This window comes from Neofelis nebulosa, chromosome 2 (genome assembly GCF_028018385.1).
Source record: "Neofelis nebulosa isolate mNeoNeb1 chromosome 2, mNeoNeb1.pri, whole genome shotgun sequence".
NCBI lineage: Eukaryota > Metazoa > Chordata > Mammalia > Carnivora > Felidae > Neofelis > Neofelis nebulosa.
This window is the reverse complement of record NC_080783.1, coordinates 63,405,742-63,429,483: the sequence shown is the minus strand read 5'-3', so window position 1 is coordinate 63,429,483 and position 23,742 is coordinate 63,405,742. Positions and strand designations below refer to the sequence as shown.

The following is a 23,742-nucleotide window of genomic DNA, read 5'->3' as shown; positions in this document are numbered from 1 at the left end:
AAAGTGGAATTAATAGACTACAGGGGTCATGCATTTGTAATTTTGGTAGACACTGACAATGAATATAAGAAAATAAATTACCTTCTGGGGCACCTGGGTGGCTCATTCAGTTAATCGTCTGACTTTGGCTCAGGTCATGATCTCATGGTGTGTGAGTTTGAGCCCCATGTCAGGCTCTATGCAGACAACTCAGAATCTGGAGCCTGCTTTGGGTTCTGTGTCTCCCTCTCTCTCTCTGCCCTCTCCTGCTCATGCTATCTCTCTCTCTCTCTCAAAAAAAATAAACATTAGAAAATAAATTACCCTTATATTCTTTGCAAAGCCACATATTGCCGAACTCTGTGTAATCTTTTTTTTTTTTTTTTTTTTAATGTTTGTTTATTTTTGAGTGAGGGAGACAGAGGGCAAGAAGGGGAGGGGCAGAGAGAGAGAGAGGGAGACACAGAATCCAAAGCAGACTCCAGGCTCTGAGCTGCCAGTACAGAGCCTGACATGGGACTTGACTCAATGAACTGTGAGATCATGACCTGAGCCGAAGTCAAGATGCTTAACCAACTAAGCCACCCAGGTGGCCCAACCAAACTTGTAATCTTTACCAGCCTTAATAGGTTAGGGTTTTGTTTTGTTTTGTTTTGTTTTTTTTAAGTTTTATTTATCTTGAGAGAGAGAATAGGGCAGGGGCAGAGAGAGAAGTGGGGAAAGAGAATCCCAAGCAGGCTCTGTGCTGTCAGTGCAGACCGCAGTGTAGGGCTCAGTCTCACAAACTGAGATCATGACCTGAGCTGAAATTAAGAGTCAGTTGCTTAACCAGCTGAGCCACCCAGGCGTCACTGATGTTAACATCTTTTAATTTAAGAACCATTTATATGAACTGATTTCATTCCTTTATCCCTTATCTTTTACTCATTCTATTGTTTTTTCTTTTTGAAATTCCAAGTCACTTTCTGTTATTTCCTTTCTATTTGGAGAAATTCCTTTCGCCATTTGATTGATTGATATATTAGTTTTAGTGATTCAGCAACTCTGTACATTACTCAGTACTCATCATGATAAGTGTACTCTTAATCCTTTTCACCTATTTCAGCCATCCTGTCCCACTATGGTAACTATCAGTTTGTTCTCTATAGTCTTATAAGGGGTTTTTTGGTTTGTCTCTTTTTTCTTTGTTCGTTGTTTTGTTTCTTAAATTCCATGTGAGTGAAATTATATGGTATTTGTCTTTCACTGACTGTCTTACTTTACTTAGTATTAATATCCTCTAGATCCATCCATGTTGTTGCAGATGAAAAGTTTTCATTCTTTTTTTTATGGCTGAGTAATATTCCACTGTGCATATACCACATCTTTATCCATTCATCTATCAGTGGGGGCAGCTTCCATAATTTCACTATGGTAAATAATGATGCAGTAAACAGGGGTGCATATATCTTTTTGAATTTGTGTTTTTATATTCTTTGGGTAAATACCCAGTAGTGGAATTACTGGATTATAGGGCAGTTCTATTTTTAGTTTTTTGAGGAACCTCCATACTGTTTTCCAGAGTGGCTGCACCAGTTGGCGTTCCCACATATTTATGTATTTCTTAACCATTTAACATGTGTAAAACTCTGCTGCTATTTTTATTAGTTTCTTATTCTTTTTTATGTATCATTGATGAAGTTTGAATTTTGCGCCCCTTTCCCCATTTTTCCCATAAGCCATGTGGTTTTTCTTGTGCAATTTTTCATATATAGCACAATGATTTATAGGAATACATAGGTTGTATAACAGTGGAACTGACTGTAATTCTTCAAAGCCTTTCTACTTTACTCTTTTCCTTATTGACTATACTGTCTTCTAAATCCATATATATACAATTTATAGTCAGTTTCTTTTTTTATATATATACATTTTTTAGTGTTTATTTTTGAGAGAGAGAAACAGAGTGCAAGCAGGAGACGGGCAGAGAGAGAGGGAGACAGAGAATCTGAAGCAGGTTCCAGGCTCTGAGCTTTTAGCACAGAGCCTGACATGGGGCTCAAACCCCCAAACTATGAGATCATGACCTCAGCCAAAATTGGACACTCAACCCAGGTGCCCCTATAGTCAGAGTTTTTAGAACACTTAGGACTTACATGTATATTTTCTGATGCTGTTTGCTATTGAGTTCACACTTCTTGGTCTTATTTTCTAAATAGATTCTAAACTCTGTGAGGGAAGGTGCATGTCTTATGAGTTTATTATGGAATTTCCCCATAAACTCTACTATTCTTTATCTTTGTATCCTGGCATCATGGTGGGTATAGATGTATATACTGTTCAGTTAAACATATGGTTGACCTGTGAACACACAGGTTTGAACTGCATGGTTCCACTTATACATGGATTTTTTTTTAGTATATAAATACAGTGCAGTACTGTAAATGTGTTTTCTTTCCTTACAGTTTTCTTAATATTTTTCTCTAGCTTATTTTAGGAATACAGTATATAATCCATTAACATACAAAATATGTTACTCGAACAGACTGTTTGCAGTTAAGTTTTTGTGGAGTCAAAAATTACATGTGGATTTTTGACTGTACAGGGGTTTGGTCATCTGTACTTACTGATCTGAGAAGGATAAAGTTTCAGTCAGATTCTCAAAGTGCCTAAATCATATTTTTATTTTAGTTTTAACACAGATTTTGAGAATCCAGATACATTTTGTTAGAACTAATACTGATTTTGTCATGTCTCTATTTTTTGCCTTTTTACTCTTCTTTAACTTGCCATTTCTTTCTCAGTCATTTTCTCTCCTTTTCTGAGCAGATCATAGGAAAGGTACATGTAAACTAAATTTCACTTAAAAAGTAATATTGACAAACATCAGAAGAGGACACCTTTTTAACCTTAGAGCTTTCTAAGTTCTCTTCCAGGGCGTTTTTCCTAAAACACAGTTTATTTTCCTTGTATAGCAGATGTCATCTGGTATTCAGGCAGATTATATTACCATACAAATAGTTCCGGCATTTCGTATTGTTGTGATATCTTGCTTCGCTCGGATGTTTTCTTGAAAAGTCATTTGTGAACTAAATAATGGTTATTTGAAATATATTCAGTACATTTGGTGGGGAGAATAGGCTTGTTTGTTAAGTAAACCAACTGCAGTATATTTCTCATAGGAAAGAATCTCATTGCAAAATATAGGTTGGAGCTAGTAATCATGGTAATCAATTAAAGCATTATTATATTTATATGGGATATTTTTATTTTGCTTGCCTATTATGTGCTCTTAAGTTTTTATTTAGAGTTACTTATTATTAATTTATTCCTTCAGTTGTTTTAAGTTTGATTACCCGTGGCCACCCACCCATCTCTCAGGTTTGTAGTATATATAAGTAGATGTTTCAGTTTATACATGTTTAGATAACCTATTCTGCCTCAACAGTAGTAGTCTTGGCTTCAGGTTAACAATTGAACTCATGAGACAAAATAGACTTCATTCAGCACTAAGTTTATTTTCCTTTAAGAAAGGATAATACCAAGGGCGCTTGGGTGGCTCAGTCAGTTTGGCAGCAAACTTTGGCTCATGTCATGATCTCACAGCTCGTAGGTTTGGGCTCCACGTTGAGCAGTGTGCTGAGAGCTCACAGCCTGGAGCCTGCTTTAAAATCTGTGTCTCCCTCTTTCTTTGCCCCTCCCCTGCTTGCACTCTGTCTCTCAAACTTTTCAGAAAATGAAAAGTTAAAAAGATACACCGGACAGGAAACAGAACAGTTTATACAGCAACAACGTAGTGGAGATCTCATGATTTCCAGGCAGAGCTTGTGTATGTCCCAGGCATCTCACACTTGTTATTTTCATGATCCAGAGGAACATGGCTGTGTGATGAAACCGTTACCTGGTGTCCCTTCACCTTTTATACCTTGTACCCATTCTCCAATGTGTTAGCATTCATTGGTACTGGAAAAATTATTTTGGCAGTGAACTGCAAGTCCTTGGTAAAGGACATAGTAATTTCAGACCGGTTGTCATTTATCTTGGAATTAGTACACTCCTATGAATTCTGAGTTAAGGGTTTCAAGAATGATATGGCACTTGTGCCTCAGGTGTTCCTGAGGCTAAAGGAAAAGTTATAAACCAGCAGTTAACCCTTTCAGTTAAAGTCTATAAACAACCAGTAGTCCAAAGATGTGTTTTCTTTGTCCTCTGATATTTTTTTATCATGGAAAATATTAACATATACAAAATGGTTGAAGTACTATAACCAAACAACAGTGTTCATTTACCCACCTTCAACAATTAAGTCACGGCCAACCTCATTTTACTTATATCCTGGTTATTTTTCCCTTTGTTATTTAAAAAAAAAAATTTTTTTTTAATGTTTGTTTATTTTTGAAAGAGAGCATGTGTGCACAAGGGAGCCGGTGAGGGGCAGAGAGAGAAGGAAACAGAATCCGAAGCAGGCTCCAGGCTGTGAGCTGTCAGCACAGAACCTGACACAGGGCTTGAACCCCCAGACCGCGAGATCATGACCTGAGCTGAAGTTGTGTGCTTAACTGACTGAGCCACCCACGAGCCCCTCCCTTTGGTACTTTAAAGCAAATTCTAGGCATAACATTTAACCAATAATTTTTTCATTATTTGATCCATAAAATTATTCTTTAAAAAAAATTGTGGTCATAGGTATACACATACACACGTACACCTATCTATATTTCTAAATATTCCTGACTGTTCAAATTTCTAATTATTTCATTAATGTTATTTTTTTTAATATTTGAGTTTGAATCCAAGTAAGGTTCAGACATGGGGGTTGTAAGATTCTTTTAATTTTGTTTTTAATAGATTCCCTCTACCATCCCCTTTATGTTTCCTTGAGATTTTTTGTTGTACAAGCTAGGTCATTTATCCTGTAGTGTTTCCCATTATTGCACACAATGGATTATACTGATTGCATCTTTGTTATGTAATGTTTTTTTATCCATTTCATATAACTTTGTAGTTAGAGGCAAATTCCTGCTTCATTTATTCTTTGGAAAACTTGTGATAAAGAGCATCTTCCTTTCATCTACTGTTTGTTTAGCCTGTGGCACAGTTTATATAAGGAAAAACAAGTAAATGCTTTATATTTTATTTGCCAATATGAACTGATGGATTCTAATATGTTTGATGTGTTCCAGTTTATTATAGTTCTCCATATATTGATGTTGTCCCATCTTTGGCCTGATTTCACTTTAAGTCCACCGTGGTTTGAATTAGAATACCTTTAGAGGAGTCAAACTCTATTCGGTTTGTCTTATATTTACCCAGTTCTTGTTGTAGCACACCTGGTTAACCTCACTTATTTATGTTAAGGTGCCTAGTCCTTAAAGCGTTGAGTTTGGGAATCCATTTCAATGAAAATAAAATTTCAATTTGAAATTACTTTTTGTAGAGACACCAAATCCTAGTTATTAACCATTGGTAAATGACTGCCCTCTATGCTGAGTCTGCTCTTCAACTAAGCTAAATTTCTTAATCATTAGAGGAATGCTCAGGCATTGAAACCAGCCAATGTCAGCGGAGTCATGTTTCTTATTTTCCACATTCGTGTGGAATATTTTTTTGTATGTGTTATTTCTCTTCTACAGTTCTATCTCTAATCTTGGTAATAAGATAAAAAGTAAAAAACCACAAGAAGATTAGAATCTTGAACTCTTAAATAATTCTATGCTTTTTAGAAACAATCCTTCAAATGTTTCCTAAGATTAGTGTTTTAGACCTGTTATTTTTCCAGTTCCTTAGTGTAGTAGATCAACTTTGATCTGTGAATCCAGAGACCTGTATTCTAACCCTAAATCTTGACTCCTTTCCTGTACCCCTCAGTTCAGATAGCTGGATGAGCTAAGTGTTAAGTACTGGACTTAGTGAGGATCTGCAGCAAATCTAAATTTCTGTCTAAAAAGTGTTGACCAAAAACCTTTTTGTTTTTTATTAAAGCTAAGAAAGAAGAAAAGAAAAGACATAAGTCATCATCATCATCATCCTCCTCATCTAGTGACTCAGATAGCTCAAGTGATTCTCAGTCCTCTTCCGATTCTTCTGATTCAGAAAGTGCTTCTGAAGAGAAATCAAAAAAAAGAAAAAAGAAACATAGGAAAAATTCCCGAAAACACAAGAAAGAAAAGAAGAAGCGAAAGAAAAGCAAGAAAAGGTTTTAACTTTACTTTTATAATACAGGCTTTATATTCTTATTCCCTTCTGTTTGTAAGTAAATCTATTGGGATTTTGGATCGATTATATGGCAATATGAAAATAGTGAGAAATACTCCATACCATGAAGTAGAAGACCATTCTTTAAAAATATTTATTTATTACTTTTGAGAGAGACAGAGAGCAAGCAGGGGAGGGTCAGAGAGAGAGGGAGACAAGAATCCGAAGGAGGCTCTGAGCTGTCAGCACAGAGCCCAACGTAGAGCTTGAACCCATGAGCTGCAAGATCATGACCTGAGCTAAAGTTTGGATGCTTAGCCGACCGAGCCACGCACGTGCCCCAAGTGTAAGACCATTTTGATTCTATAGTCTATAGATTAAATTTAGGTACATTCATTTCCATTTTCAGTAAAACCATTCAATTCAGTTGTTTCTCTGAACTTAGTGAAATGATCTTTTGGGTTCATAGGTTTATGTTTTATAGGAGGAATAGAGGATTAGTGAGAATTGCAGGAAACCAGTGATTATTGTCTTTATTGTTTGTAACAACCTGTCTTGCTTTTTTAGTCCTTTATTTCTTTTGTTGCTATGATAGCACAAGAGTAAAAGCAAATAATGTCAGTGCATTTACTTTCTTTTCTGTTTTGTCTGAAATAATCTATGTTTGTACTAAAACATGTCTTAATATGTCTTTTGCTTTTAAAGCAATTAATTTCTTTACCTACATTTTTAACTTTTAAATTTATCAGAGTACAGTGCCAGTGGAGTTCCATATTTTAGAACCATTTTATTGGAAAATACTTTCTGAGAATGTGATAATGGAAACAGTTGGTTTGGGTTTTGGGTTGGTTTATCAGAGGAATGAACGAGGATTTTTCCCTTTGTAATTGAATCTTTGCAGTTGGGGGCAGGATGGCATATGTATTGTGACTTCTTAAAAAGGAAAGAAATCCCAGCAGTTGGAAATTTGGGACAAGTGCATAATAACCAAATGGAATTTGTTCTGTGTGTTTTCTGTTAAGCGCATCTAGCGAAAGTGAGACTGAAAATCTTGAAGCACAACCGCAGTCTACTGTCCGTCCAGAAGAGATCCCTCCTATACCTGAAAATCGATTCCTAATGAGAAAAAGTCCCCCTAAAGCGGATGAAAAAGAAAGGAAAAACAGAGAAAGGGAGAGAGAGAGAGAGTGGTACGTGAATGTGTATATCTTATAGAGTGCCCTGCACTCTTCATAATCGAACTTTTTTTTAAGTCTTACTTTAAACAGGATTTAATTGGTGACCTTGTCCCAACATTGAAATATTTTTAATAGGATAATGCTAACAAAGGTCCTTTTTGCTAATAACTACATAGCTGATAAGATAAACTGACTTAATTCAAACAGATTTTGAGTAAAAAGTTACTTTTTAAAAAGTAAGCAGTGCAGATACCAAAAAGATGTGTACCAATTCCACTTCAATTCCATTTAAAACAAGCTTACTGTGTTATTTGAATATATTAAACTTTACTTTTAAAAAAGTAAGAACCTTTAATAGGGCAAAAAGGCTGTTTTCCATGTCTAATTTATAGTATTCTAGTAATGAAAATTGATATCATATAGAACTTCTTCGAAGATTTTTCTCCATAAATTCATGTAATTAGTATTAGTAGGCTTTTTGATTCTTTATAAATCATTTTAATAATTATGTGCAAAAACAGAAAAAAGATTGAGACCTTTTTCTTATTTATGACTAGAAATTTGTTGTTATAAAAGTAATAAAATTCAGAGTATCTCCCCTATACTTTCACACTACAGTAAAAATATAAATAAGTCTTAGTGTAAAAAAAAAAAGTTTTAGTTGTGTGAAACTTGAGATAATCTTGATGGATTGGATTGAGTTAATTTTTCCTCAAGTGTTAAGAAAGAATGTTTTTAAGGAAACAAATATTGCTGAGAAAATGTTTGAACTACTTTACAGTCAACTTTTCAAAACATAACTTATATGTGTATTGTTTATGCTAATTAAATTTTAACTCATTATTTTTTGAAAACAGTTTTCCCTTTTTGATGTAAACTGTGGTACTAAACCATGGTGTAAACGTTTTGTTAATTCACATCAGCTTGTGTCTGCTTACTTCTCATTAATTACTCTTCTCTGTAGTTCTTTTAACAGTGAACAAATGCTTAAGGGATTATAAGCTACTTTGGAATAAGATAGTTTTAAAATTGTTCTCTCAGTGGCATCCAACCAATGCTGAGCTATATGAACTCTTGTGTTGATTTTCCTTAACACTGTCAAGGTTTTTTGTTTTTTTTTTTTTTAACGTTTATTTATTTTTGAGACAGAGAGAGACAGAGCATGAACGGGGGAGGGGCAGAGAGAGAGGGAGACACAGAATCGGAAGCAGGCTCCAGGCTCTGAGCCATCAGCCCAGAGCCCGACGCGGGGCTCGAACTCACGGACCGTGAGATCGTGACCTGAGCTGAAGTCGGACGCTTAACCGACTGAGCCACCCAGGCGCCCCCTGTCAAGTTTATTTCATCTTAAAAATGGTTATATAGCAGTGTTCCTCAGCACACAGCTGGCATTTGCGGGCAGAATAGTTAGTTCTTCATCCTCGTGCACTATAAGACTTTAGCATTCCTGACTCGTGGCTCTAAGTACCAGTAGCACTCTCTAGTCATTGACAGTTGAAAAATGCTCCCATACTTTTCCAGATACCTACTAGGAATTGATAACATTCCTGGTTGAGAACTACTGATTTTTAAGTTTTTAAATTAGTTTAGATCCATAAAGCCAAATTTTCTAGATTCATTTTTATAAAATTGTATGTTTTAATTTTTCCCTTGCTTCCTTCTAGTAATCCACCTAACTCCCAGCCTGCTTCATACCAGAGGCGACTTTTAGTTACTAGGTCTGGCAGGAAAATTAAAGGAAGAGGACCAAGGGTAGGTGATTCTTTTCCCAAAAATCTTGATAATATTGGCATTTATCATAATCTTCGAGTGTTTCTTAAATACTGTTTTGTACATAAGTAACTAAAATTTAGAGTAGATATGGATATTCAATTATATATTCTCTTTTTATAGTAACTTCTTTATATTGGTATTTCTAAACTGAAAATGCATGGGATATTAGTAGATTTTACATGTACACAATGTAAAATGAAGTCAGTGTTTTGTGCCCCCATGTTACTTCCTGACCACTGTATTGCTAATCTTGTTAAAAATTCATAAAAATTAACCTGGTTCTTATATCTCATTCTCTTTCTCTTTACTGGTTCTCCCTATCAGAATTTAAATATCTTGTGCTTTCAAAACTTTTTAGAAACCGAGCTATACTTGGTTTATTATTTCTTCACTTCCTACTCATTTCCTGCTTCCTAAACTGTTTCAGTTTGTCTTCTACTGTTCTGTTGAAAATAGCACTTGCTATATGGTCAGCTACATGTCACAAAATCCAGCGAGTCCTTTCAGTCTTTGTCTTACTTAATCTCCCTCCTTGTAATACTCTTGCCCTTTGCTTCCATCATATTTTCTTTCTGTCTCTGGCCAGTCTGTTTTGAATTTCCAATGCCAGTTCATACTTCAGTAGCTAGCCTTTAATAGTGTAGTATCATGGGTTCCAACTCTTTTCGTTGTGCACCTGCTCCTTGGTGGTCTCATCGCTCTCATGGCTTCAGTGGCTACCATATATTGATAATTCTCACTTGCTCTTCTGGTACCAGGGTTTATCTGACAGCTGGCGAGTTGCCTCACAGACACCTCAAACTCTGCATATATAATCCTGAGCATAAGCAGTTCCTCTTTAGGCGTAATTCTCCCTTAGGTTCGTGTTCCGGGTGACAGATACCACCTCCTGTATAGTTACTTAAAGCCCAAGAATGATTTCATTTCTCTGCTGTCCATCACCAAATCCTGTCAGTTCAACCTTCTCAATACTTTGAAATCCATCTGTTTCTCTCAAGCTCTACTCCCACACCTTAATTTAGTTTACCTTTGTATATTCTCTGAACTGTAAGTGGCCTTCTAACTGTTCTCATGGCAGCTCTCAAACTTTCTTTTGTCTTAGGGTCTTGGACCCAAAGATTTTGTAATGTGGATTAGATCTATCTATATTTACTGTTTTAGAAATTAAAACCAAGAACTATTAAAAATGTAGAAATGTATAAGCACACATTCCATTAGCAATGAAAGCAAAGATACTAAAATGTCGGGTAGTCTGGAAAACTCCCCTGTACGATAATGAAAGAACGAAAGTGAAAAAGGCAAGTAACATGATTCACTGATGAAAATAGTTTTGACTTCACAGATCCCCTGAGTCTTGGGATCCCTAGATCACATTTGGAGAATCATTGATAACAATTCTTTATCTAAACAGCATCCAGAATAGTCATTTAAAAATGAAAATCTGATTATATCACTCCTTTGCCATTGATCTCAGGGTAAATCTACAATTTTTACCATGGCCTATGAGACCTCACAAAATCTAGCCCTTGCTTACCTTATCAGTGCTCTCGAGTACTACTTTCCCTTACAGTTTTTATCTTCAGCCATACTGATCTATCTTGTGATCATTTCTAACAAATGCTATTTTTCCTGTCTCAGAACCTTCAAATATATTTTTCATGCTTCACATGTTCTTCCTTACCCATCCATTCTCATTTTTACTTCCTTTTCATTACCCTTGCCTTTGTAACTTCTCATACCTCATACATGTTAGTTTTCAGCTTTTTAAGTTACATTTAACTTTCCCTGTACTAAGCCAGATCTCTCTGTTACATATTCTGTGAGCACCTTGTACTTCTTTTACACTGATTCTAATTATAGCTGCATTTATGCTTATTAGTATCTGTGATTATATATCTGTCTGTGGGTTTCCTAGCCTTGTAGAATACAACTTCTAAAAGACCAAAATCCAGATATGTCTTGGCTCACTAAAGTTTCCTCAATACATGGTAGAGCAGTTGGCCATTCTAAGAGCTGAGTACATATGGGTGGAATAAATGAACATCAGTGCATTTATTCAGTTTTTCTCATAATACGGAAAATGTTTGCTTTGACACATCAAGAATATATATTTCCAAATTGGAACTTGGCAACTTGTAAGGGTTCTACTTGATAGTAGTATCACTTAAATAGGACAGTTCTACAGAGAGGACATAAGTGGCTAGAATTTGTGTGGCTAATGCTTTTTATTGGGAATTTATAGTATGAGTGTCTGTTTAAAGTATTTTCACCTCACTGGTTTCATACCTGAAAATTAGGAAATTTTAGTTATTATAGAGGGTATAAGAAATACCAGACATTTTACTTGAACCTAGAAATGTATATACTTCAGGTATTATTGCAGTGCTTTTATGTTTTTATATGTTAATTTGTTTCCCTTTTTATTTTCTTAAGCGTTACCGAACTCCTTCTAGATCCAGATCAAGGGATCGTTTCAGACGTAGTGAGACTCCTCCACATTGGAGGCAAGAGATGCAGAGAGCACAAAGGATGAGGGTATCAAGTGGTGAAAGATGGATCAAAGGGGATAAGTAAGATTTAACTATATTATTTCAAATGTAGTGACAAGTATTTTTTTACTCTTATGCATAAAGTTTTACTTATAGCCATTTCATTTATTTCTGAATATTTAAAGGAAAATAGAATACCATTTTAGCTAATAATGGACACCATCCCTTTTCTAATAAAACTTCCAAAAAACTTTTTTTCTCATTTTTAGGAGTGAATTAAATGAACTAAAAGAAAATCAAAGAAGCCCAGTTAGAGTAAAAGAGAAAAAAATAACTGATCACAGGCATGTGTCTGAGAGTCCAAACAGAAAAAATGAAAAGGAAAAGAAAGTTAAAGACCATAAATCTAACAGTAAGGAGAGAGACATCAGAAGAAATTCAGAAAAAGATGATAAATATAATAAAAACAAAGTGAAGAAACGGGCCAAATCTAAAAGTAGGAGTAAGAGCAAAGAGAAATCAAAGAGTAAAGAAAGAGACACAAAGCATAATAGACATGAAGAAAAGAGGATGAGGTCAAGGAGTAAAGAAAGGGATCATGAGATTGTTAAAGAAAAAGAAAAGTGTGATTCTAAAGGAAAAGATCAGGAAAGAAGTAGAAGTAAAGAGAAATCTAAACAGTTAGAATCAAAAAGTAATGAGCATGATCATAATAAAAGTAAGGAAAAAGATAGACGTGCACAGTCTAGGAGTAGAGAACGTGATGTCACTAAAGGCAAACACAGTTACAATAGTAGAACAAGAGACCGAAGCAGAAGTAGGGACAGGAGCAGAAGAGTGCGATCTAGAAGCCATGACCGAGATCGCAGCAGGAGCAAGGAGTACCATAGATACAGGGAGCAAGAGTACAGGAGAAGAGGAAGGTCCCGAAGCCGAGAGAGAAGAGCAACACCAGGAAGATCGAGAAGTAAAGAGAGGAGGAGGAGGAGGAGAGATTCACGGAGTTCAGAGAGAGAAGAAAGTCAAAGCAGAAACAAAGAAAAATATAGAAACCAAGAAAGTAAAAGTTCACACAGAAAAGAAAATTCTGAGGGTGAGAAGAGAATGTACTCTAAAAATCGTGATCATAATAGCTCAAATAATAATAGGGAAAAAAAGGCTGATAGAGATCAAAGTCCATTCTCAAAAATAAAACACAGTAGTCAGGACAATGAATTAAAGTTCTCCACATTGAAAAATAAGGAGGATGAGAAGACCAGGTCCTCAGTGGAAAAAGAAAACCAAAAATCAAAGAGTCAAGAAAATGACCACATACATGATAAAAATAAAAAATTTGATCATGAATCAAGCCCTGGAACAGATGAAGATAAAAGTGGATGAGTGAGTTGTGTAAACTTATTTCCATTCTGTCTCAAATTTTAAGTTTTAAAGACTTGCTGATGAATCTCCTTTATGTTGTTTCCCTCTTTTCATTGTTTTTGGGTTTTATGTTTGTCTTTTTTTTTTTTTTTTTTTTAATGTGGACTTTATTGAGTTGATCTTTTGATAATCTGCAACCTGGATAATTTGTACCGCTAAAGTTTTAATAAACTTGAAATGAGAAAAACATTTTGGTGTAATACTGTGTGCTGTGTTTAACTATTTCATGTATGCATTTTTGTGTTGCAACAATCAGCCAATAATAGCAAATACGCTTTTCTACATCCCAGTTTGTGTGATCAGCCAGTTCAAAACAAGGGTAACTGATTGTTGGAATACATTGTTACATAAGCTTGTGTTTCTCATGTTTAAAGTAACTTTAGAAGCCACTAGATAGAAGAAATCTTGTGTAGATTTTCTGACTGCATTTGTAATAGAGGCTTGCAGCAGCACAACAGCTTTTAATTACACAGAAAAGCAGGATCCTAATAACTTGAGATCTTAAGTCATCACTTTGGATTTTTTAGTGATTTGTGCTTTAAAATATTTATATTGCACTTCCTATGTTCTTTTTAATTTCATTCATAGCTTGATTCATACTAATATTTTTCCTACCAAGTTTTGTTTTACTGAACTGTCTACAAAAATGGTTGAGTACTTTTTTTCAGTTGATGTACTGATTGAGTTTGACTTGCTGTTATACAGCATTTGACAAGAACTTACCTTAGAAGATGAGATTGTAATTCTCAATTGTATGTTGCTTTTGATCTGAAGAGATGAAACTTTTGCTTTGGGGAACGTTGTTTTATTTTTATTATCATTACCCTTCTCTAAAATGAAGATACTTTACTCACTAAAATATACCACTTGTGCAGGTCTTTAAGTTAGACAGATTCTAAAAATTGTTAGTATTGACATATTAACTTCCAAGATTTCTCTTTTGGCCACTGATCTATATAGAGTTGAGTGATAGCTCTGCATGGTTGTTGTTTTGGTTTTGTTTTTTTAACTTGAGCTGGCTTCTCTAAATCTCATAGCTGTGAGTTTCAAATGGCAAGAAAATGCATCTTTTCTATATATGTATCACAATAGGGTATAGCATGTTTATGACTCTGGTTTCTTTCTATTCAGATGGCTTTATACCATTATTGTTAACATTATTTTAGCTTGGCATGTGTAACATTGCCACATAGAGTAGAGTAGAAAGTTGCAAAATTTGATAGCTTACAGAGTTAAACAATAAAGATACCCAAAGTCCATTTAGAATTTTGTGTGTTGTATATTGCTATTTTTGTGATGTGTGGCCTTTTTTCTTGTATTTTCTCTTCTAAATAAAATATTGAACATCCAGCAAACACAAAACCTGCCTCATTTGAGAAGAAATTTCAGAATTCCAATTAATAGTAGCCTTTAGAGTGTTTTGTACTTTAATATTTGTCAATGTAGTGTCACCTCTTAACCAAGGTAGCTTCTTGGAAAACCCAGTAACTAACTCAGTGCTGTTTGTACTGAGCAAAACAGTGCTTAACATAATACTTTCCATATTGATTAATACAGCAATGACACATTTGGCATTGTGGTAGCTGTTTGTATAAAGAATAGTAGGTAATGATTATAAAATTGTTCGGACTATCTTGAAGCAAATTTCTACAGTGGAGTCCTTTTAAATTTATTTTCCTGATGATAATGGTAATAGATATTTATGATAATCTGGGGTGATTGATTCCTTAGAGACTTAGACTACAAACCCTACCTTAGTTAGGGATGATTCAATCTTGAGTTCCAAGCTATATAATCTGTTACATATTTTAAACTAGTTATCTTAAAATTCAGTAAGTTGCATTTTTAAAATTTGTTATAAACTATTTGAGCTTCAAGAAAGGTGGTGCTATTTAAGAAAGGATTTCTAATAACAACAAACCCATGCTAAGTAAAAATACTTAATGTTATCTGATTCCAGAGCTTTATCTACTAAAAATTACAGACCAGTAACCATAAGGGGAAAAATTCAAATTTCTGAAAGTAATATTCTCCTGTTCTGATTATCAAAAGAGCAACTCTGTGCTAAGATCGATAGACATTTAAAAACTCTTTTTACAGTAGAATAGATACGGTAAAGAAATTGGGATGAAAGATGACAATCAGATTTTATTTTCCGAATATAAAAAATATTTAGAAAATAATTAAACAGCATTAACTGTACCTCAAGTCTGCCTTTGCATCTGAATAGCACATAGCTCAAACAGTCCTTTTATTACATTTTTAATAGTTGTGGCACCTTTAGCTTTTACTTTGAATATACTCCTTCTTGAAAGCCGGCTCTTTCTTTCCTGTCAGATTGATTTTATAGTTATGTCTGAGCTTATGGTTTACCTCCAACTATCTTTAACTTCATATTCACTAAAGATATTTAATTGGTTTATTTTATTGTTTGGCGATATCTGAGAATTGTTTTTATGATTATATCATTCTATTTTGGGTTAACCATCTGCCACAGAAATTGACACTACAGAGAGATTAATGTTAATGTAAAGAATCTACTGGGTTCCATTAAAATATTTTTAAATTACTCTACAGTTAATGAGTTCATAGAGTATCGTACGTTCTAATAGAATTTCTTAATCAAAGCCTTCACAGAAATTTCAAAAAATTTGATAAATCTGTCTTTGCACAAGTGTGATACTGATTCATATTGGCTTTGCTGAATGGCCTTTGATTCTTGTACCCAGTGAAAGATATTAAACTGAAAAGTAAATATTTCTTAATATTATGGACAGGAACACATTGGGTTTCCAGTATTTTGAGTAGTGATATTAATGGACAATTCTGATTTGTTTTCAAGTTGGTATATGGAACAAGTTTTTTTTCTTTTTTTCTTTTTTAATTTTTTTAGTAGCTCATTGTGCTTTACTCCAGGTGGCAGGGTTTTTTCATCACACTTTGAACCTTTTATAGTAAATTTCTACAGAAACTTGTTCCCTTTACCTTCACTGGAAGGTACTTTAAATATATACCATATACAGTTGGTTGTTATAAAGAAACATAAAATGGGTATTTTTCTGTCTTCTTTTGGTCATGTGTACTGTAATTATTCAATTTAGTATTCATACATTTACAGTTGAATAAACTCTCCAAGGATTGTAGATTTATAACCTTATTGTGAAAAGATATGTTTTGTTACAAATACTTGTTTTAAAAAGTAATAAACTCCAGGAAGTACAGCATTGGCTGACACCTGCCCATAGTGGGTTTCCCAACTGCCTTGAAAGGATTCAGACAAATGCAAATTCTGGCCTGTGGTGTGACACAAGATGTAAACATTGAAAAATCACATAAATTAAAAATCAGCAGGGTTGGAGAAGGGAGTTGTTGAGGGATGTTGTTTTTAGGTGTAGGAGGAAGTGGTGGGATTAATTTGTGTTTCTGCTTTTTTTTTTTTTTTAAAAGCAAATTCCTGTGTTACCAAAAGCCTATGCTGTATATTTTGTTTCTCTTTTGTGTGTTTCTAGTACTTTGAAGGATTGATAAATGAATTGGGTATTTGTATGTGGAGATGTTAAAAGTTGTGGCTGCTCTCTTTGTGGAAGGGAAAAACTTAAATGAAGTTAATGCACTTCTTTTCCTAGCTCAGAAGTCACTGTGATGTATATTTTTTTAATGAAATTTAGGAATAAAGCTGTTGTCACATTGTATAATTAGTTTCAAAATGCTGCTTCTCTTATCATTACATTAGTCTAGTAACTGTTAAAACTGTTTTCTGCAAACTGCATTTTACAGAATTTAAACTCTGAAACTATCAACTTTTATAGTTAAACATTGTATTAAATAAACTATAACAGTTTGTTTTGTATTTTTAAAATTACTGTTGTATTAGTTATTCAACCTTTATTTTTATTAAAAGTAAATAATGAAGATAAATCAACTAAAAAATACTTTTATTTTACCCATGGGGATATAGAATTTGTATTAGGAAAAACTGAGCAAAGAGTTTAACAATACTGAACTTCTTTAAGAATTTAATCAGCAGTGATGACTTCCAGAAGGTTTGGAGATAAATTCTAGTGTAAATGTTCAATCATAATGCTTCAGATTGCAATGTGTCTTTTGCCTCAGCAAACTTAAGGTTAGATTTGAAATTTGTATTACTGTCTACTGGAATGCTACCATTTGCTTTTTAATTCCTCCAAATTTCTCAGCATTGGGAACACTATTATATCCTGTGCCTGCCAGTTTTAATATAACACTTAACATTGTAAAGCCATATAGATGTTAATTGACTCGTAAAACAAATTGTCTAGTTTTTGGTTTCTTGTTTAGTTTCATTTTTATTTAAATTAGATATATTTAGGGAAAATGCACCAACTTGAAAGTCACTGAAAATATATATGGTTAGATAAAAATGTTCTGACCATTCAGTGGTTTGTATGTGTTAACAGGTGATATTAAATTCTCAAATTCTGGAGTGTTTTTAAATGCTTTATTTAGCCAGGAGAATATGTAAAAATGTGAGTGCTTCATATGGACTGTGTAAATTAATTGTGTATTAAAATACTTTTAGTATCAATTTGCTTTTCCTATTTTCATTGCTCTCTAGGTTTCCTTCTTAAACATATTTCCCAACCTAATACTGTATTTCCTTTTTATTTTTAAGCACTGATTCATAGTTTTTATACCTCCTACCCCCATACCCAAATTTCTTAGCCCCACATTTTAGCTATGGATTTCTTTTTCTTTTTTTTTTTTTAAGTTTATTTATTTTGAGAGAGAGAGAGAGAATATGAGTGTGGGAGGGGCAGAGAGAGAGGGTGAGAAAGAATCCCAAGCAGGCTCCATGCTGTCAGTGCAAAGACCAATGCAGGGCTCAATCCCACAAACCATGAGATCATGACCTGAGCGGAAATCAAGAGTTGGATGCTTAACTGAGCCACCCAGGCTCCCCTAGCTATGGATTTATCAAATTGGCAGGTTACAACAGTTGTGTTTCCACTGCTTGGAGTGCTTTATAACTCAATTATTTTCACTTAGTTGTTTAGTGATTAATTTTAAAAGTTTGCATAGCGCTTTTGTTTTTAATGTGCTTAACTCTAGTAGAAAGCCCAGCTCGATTGAAAGTAAAACAATCAAACTGTATATGTAAGGAAAAAAACTAGTAATGTCTTTGGTGTTCTGTGTTCTTCACTCAACTAAGTTGATTTTAAAACACTTATGAAATTAACCATTTTGCAGAAACATGTTCTCTGTTTTATAATGTGAAGAGAGTTTCATCCAAAACTAATAATCACCCCTAAATAATGTACAGTACTCTCTAATACGGAATTTAAAGAAAAAGATACATGGCAGAGGTTTCCAGACTATTAGTTCATTGGGCCTTAGCATCTGGGTAATTTTAACGTGGTGGCAACCCTAGGCCAAAAGAAATACTAATTTAGTATCCATGTGAAAAAGGAAAATCATTTGTATTTCACTCAAGCACAGTTACCGATGGGATGTGTGAAACTTATTCTACAATTCAAGACTTCCAGTCAGATTGGATGCCATCATCCTCACAGTCACTTGTGTATCAAGTTGCTCATAATATGTTAATACTGCTCATAAGTAGTTAATACTACTTACAGAAGAATTATGTCAGGTAACTTGAAAACAGTAATTTGCACATGTCTAGCAAGATACTCTATAAACCACAAAGAAATCAAACTCCATAATCATGGTGTTAGTAATAACGGTAGTGTTTTTTGAAACTAAAAATTATGTACTGAAGCATAAATACATAAATTTCTGCTGAAGAGAAAAATACTTCCAATGGAATATTCAATTATAAAAAAGGAACAAAGTACTGATAATGGTACAACATGGACAAAACCTGAAAATAGCTAAATGAAATAGGCTGGACACAAAAGGCCACAATGTGATTCCATTTATATAAAATACCCCAAAATAGGCAAATCCATGGAGACCAACCATATCAGTGGTTGTCAGAAGCTAGGGAGAAGGAGAGGGAATGGGAAGTGACTGCTTACGCATAAATTTTGCAGTTGGAGCAATGAAATAATTGTCCTGGAACTAGATAATGGTAATGATTACACAATATTATGAATATACTTAATGCCACTGAGTACATATTTTTTAAAGGCTAAAATTACACATGTTGTTATGTGTATTATCAAAGGGATTTGGATTAAACTTTGGTAGTTAATCAGACATAATTGCACTTAGATGAGCAGCTTTATTAAATCATAAGCATAAAATTCATTTATTTGTAGCTCATAATATTAGTTACACCTTAATATTCTCAATCAAAAATAAACCTTTTTCTACCATGTAAAACCTAGCCTTCCCTTAGACTTTTGAAAATTATATTTTGGTCCCTGAGAGTTACAAAAAGGGAGCTGGACTCCAGTGACATCATTTGCCTGATAACTGGGTCTTATTCCACCTCTGTCCACAAAAACAGGTCCATGGCCACCTCCATGTCCTTCCTGTACAGCTTTTACAAGAGGATAAATATATTTATTTGTTGATTCAGATTCAAGTTCAATTACTTCTCTGGCATAATCCTGAAATTCCTTCTCCTTTTCAGCCATAAGAGCTTCAGTAAGTCTGCAATACTCTAATTCTGCTTGTTTTTCTTGCTTTGCATTAAATTTATTTTTGGCCTATAAAGAAAGAAAATGCAATTTCATATTGGTGCAATTTTCTAAATATAGCATTTGAAGTTGTATATATACTTTTTTCTAAATTCATTGATACATGACAAGTTCTGACTTCACAACTACACCTGACTTTGAACAACATGGGGGTTAGGGACACCAACTCCTGGCACAGTGAAGAATTCATGTATAAATTTGACTCCCCCAAAATTTTACTAATAACTTACTGTTGATCAGAAGCCTAACTGATAATATAAAGTCAACATGTCATATGCATATATGTATTCAATGCTGCATTCTTAATACTTTTTTCTTAATTTTTATTTATTTTTTATTTTTTAATTTTTTTTCCTTTTTCTTAATTTTTAAAAAAATTTCTATGTGGTTCATCTGCAAGTTTTTTCAAATGGTAGCAAATCTCAAAAAAAAAAAAATCATGTATTTACTGAAAAAAATCCATGTATAAGTGGACCCCCACAGTACAAACCTGTGTTCACGGGGCACTGGTATATACTCTATAATTTATTTCAGAAACTCCCATGCTTCTCACAGTAGTATGCTCAAAGTAGTGGCTCAGTGAAAATAGCCTTATGCAATACCATATCTTTAAGCAAATAATATAGCAAAAGAGTTAAAAGCATGAGCTTTAGGTAAAAATCAACTGAGGTTAGAATGCTGTTTCTACCGTTTAGAAAATGTACTTTGGCAGGTGTAGAAGACCTACCAATCACTGTCCCTGACCTATCCACTATTTTTTTTTTTTAATCTCTACACGCAACATAGGGCTCAAACTTACAACCCTGAGATCAAGAGTCACATGTTCTTCCAACAGAGCCAGCCAGCCACTCCTCCTCCCTCACCCCCCCATCCACTATTCTGAAGGAACTCCCTCAAACCCACTGTCCTAAATCAGTCCGATATACCATGTAATCCAGCCACATAAGATTAAATCAGCAGTGAATATCTGAACTAAATTAAAACAATTACATTTTCTTTTCCCAGGAATTTGAAGCTGGAATGAGTGGCATTTATCAATGTAGGTTGATTGATCTGGAACTGGGTGGAGTAAGTACTCTCAGCAATTTACCAGAAGTCAATTTATCAACATCTCAATTTTTTTTTCTTTCAACTCTTATATTTGCAAAAGCATTGTTCTTTTCACTGTTTATATTTAAAAAAAATTTTTTTTAACGTTTATTTATTTTTGAGACAGAGAGAGACAGAGCATGAATGGGGGAGGGGCAGAGAGAGAGGGAGACACAGAATCAGAAGCAGGCTCCAGGCTCTGAGCCATCAGCCCAGAGCCCGACGCCGGGCTTGAACCCATGTACCGCGAGATCGTGACCTGAGCTGAAGTCGGACGCTTAACCGACTGAGCCACCTGGGCGCCCCTCACTGTTTATATTTTAATGAAGTCTGAAAACTTTTTTTGTCTTAGCATTTTAAGAAATGCTGAGTTTGTCAAACGTTTTGTGATTTTTGTCTACTTATAAATATATTTAATGTTCATGAAAATATTTTTCTAAATCAGTAACCAACACTTCAGTATAAAATAGTAGCCCAAATGTGATATCCACCATAAATTGAAATTTATAAGGAAATAGAGCAACCATAACAATATGAAATACCAAATTTTTATTAGTCCTACAATTCAAAATTAAGTCTTCTATGTTTAAAAAAAAGGCTTTATGTGCTATTTGTTGAATTGGTGATACAATATACAATATCAAAAGTTTGAAAAGGTAGAAAATGATGTTCAAAAAGATTAAGAAAAAAAGCACAAAAACACTCATAAAAGGTAAAATGCTATAATTTGGGAACTCACAGGGAAATTAGGATATGTTCGTTTGGCAGCAATTTGTATAAAGACATTAAGGAAGTACAGAAAGGAAGTGACAATGGAAGTGAAGGATTGCCATAATGGATCATAAGATTGATGCCTCAATTTTGATATGCATTAAGCATAAATAGATTTATAAAGAAACTTCAAAAATATTGTTTTACAATCCTAAAAATTATAACAGATGGGGCTAAAGTAATAAGCATATTTAGAGGATGCTAGAGAACTAATTATTTTGAATACTGGAAAATAAAGGGAAATTATCAAGCATTTATCCTGTCTTTAAAAAATGTACCTGAGGGATGCCAAATTGTTGATCCTGAAAAGTTCTTTGATGACTTGAGCATATGAGTAAGAAGAAATGAGAGAATATCAATGTCTTGCCACCTCATGAACTAAGAGATCAAGCAATGATCATCAAAGGCTGTTCATGTCACAGAAAATGACAACATTCATTAAGTGCCTTCTGATGGAATTAACACCACCTAAGAATTTTCACCAAAAGATTTGAACCTGAATCTGACCCAAACTAAATTGTATCTGAAATGCAGGGAACATAATAAACTACATCACAGGGATTCAACCATAAAAATCCAGACTGTAGTAATTCCAAAAGACAAGAAACTCTGTCAACTAGTAAAACCCCCCAACTAATAAATTGCAAGACAAACACAATAAAGACAAAAAGGCAGAACTTAAGACAAAAAAGAGAGGATAGGGGTGGAGGAGGAGTGTTAGATAAAAGAGATTTAAAAGACATATCAACCACATAGAATATACAGACCTTATTTGATCCTGATTAAAACAACAAACTAAGGGGCGCCTGGCTGGCTCAGTTGGTAGAGCATGCGACTCTTGATTTCAGGGTTGTGAATTTAAACCTCACGTGGGGTGTGGAGCATACTTAAAAAAATATTAAACAAAACCAACAAACTAAAAAATATGAGACAATTTGAAGGAAATTTAAACACTGAATATTGAGTTAGACATGATAATGAAATTATGATTGTGTAAATTTATAGAGTCCCTGAGTTTTAGAGATACATACTGAAATATATGTTGATGAAATGATATCTGGGATTTGCTTCAAAATAATTGGGCAGATCCTACTTCTGGCAATGGCTACATGAGGAAGTTAGCCATTTCGCCTCCACAAAAAACAAACTTATTATTAAAAATTATTAAAATCCCCATTTCCGAGAACTGTTAAGTGACAATGTATAGGCAACTACTTGACAAATGTGTTTTCATGAAAAACTGCTACTAAATCAGGTAAAAATTGCAAGTTTATGGCATTCTTGTCTGGGGGCCATTGCTATCTCTTCAGCTCAGGTGGTGAAAACTTGCAGGTTTGCTGGACAATGATGGCAGATTTCATTTGGGTTGAGTAGCAAAGCAGCTAGAAATTTAAGGATGAGTTTCTGGAAGTGAGATGGGTAGAGAAGGACTGAAATAATAAACTCTATGAACATCCTTGACTAATTGGTAAACTACACATTCACACAAGAGACCCCAGTGAGCTTAGCAAAGATTAAAAGCAGGAGTAACAGCATTACTGGCTTAACGTAACTGAACTGAACTCCACCCACATTACTGGTTGACTATCAAACTGTCAATCTGCTGAAAGGCAAAAATAAAGAGAAAATTTTGAAACCAGCAAGAGAAAAATGATATATCACATTTAGGGGACCAACAATATGATTAATGGTAGATTTCTAATTATAAACAATGAAGGCCAGAAGACATTGGAATAATATATTCAAAGGGCTGGGGAAAAATGATACCCAGTAATTTTATACCCAATGAAATGAAAAAGTTATTTCCATAAATACATAAACTGAAATGGTTTATTGCTAACCCATCTATGCTGAATAGAACTGGCCAATAAACATGAAAAGATGCTCAACATCACTAATCATTAGGGAAATGCAAATGAGAACCACAAGTGAAATACCACTTCAAACCTATTTCAATGGCTATGATAAACAACAACAAAACCAACAAACCCAGAACACAACAAATGTTGAGAATTGGAGAAATTAGAACCCTTGAATATTGATGGTGGGAATTGTTAAATGGTTCAGCTTTATAGAAAACAGAATGGTGGTTCTTTAAAAAGTTAAACCTAGAATTAGCATATGATCCAGGAATTCTATTTCTGTGTATATAGACAAAATAATTAAAAGCAGGACTCAACAGGTATTTGTATACCACAGAAGCATTATACACAATAGCCAAAAGAT

At 34.2% G+C, this 23,742-nt stretch overlaps 2 protein-coding genes across 6 annotated transcripts in view; one reads left to right on the top strand and one right to left on the bottom strand.

Annotated features, from left to right (window-relative positions):
• The window catches only part of PPIG (peptidylprolyl isomerase G), a 46,338-nt gene extending 28,762 nt beyond the window's left edge, over nt 1-17,576 (top strand). For all 5 annotated transcript variants that reach the window (XM_058714645.1, XM_058714661.1, XM_058714651.1 and 2 more), the window contains 5 exons: nt 5,941-6,154; nt 7,176-7,343; nt 8,996-9,083; nt 11,538-11,674; nt 11,863-17,576. In XM_058714645.1, coding sequence (XP_058570628.1) covers nt 5,941-6,154; nt 7,176-7,343; nt 8,996-9,083; nt 11,538-11,674; nt 11,863-12,973 — 1,718 coding nt within the window. In that variant the 3' untranslated portion in view covers nt 12,974-17,576. The remainder of the gene's footprint in view (nt 1-5,940; nt 6,155-7,175; nt 7,344-8,995; nt 9,084-11,537; nt 11,675-11,862) is intronic.
• Nucleotides 17,577-19,215: 1,639 nt separating this feature from the next.
• Nucleotides 19,216-23,742, bottom strand: part of CFAP210 (cilia and flagella associated protein 210) — a 31,423-nt gene continuing 26,896 nt past the window's right edge. Inside the window, exon 9 of the mRNA XM_058714691.1 lies at nt 19,216-19,665. Within this exon, the coding sequence (XP_058570674.1) occupies nt 19,324-19,665 (342 nt within the window). The 3' untranslated portion in view covers nt 19,216-19,323. The remainder of the gene's footprint in view (nt 19,666-23,742) is intronic.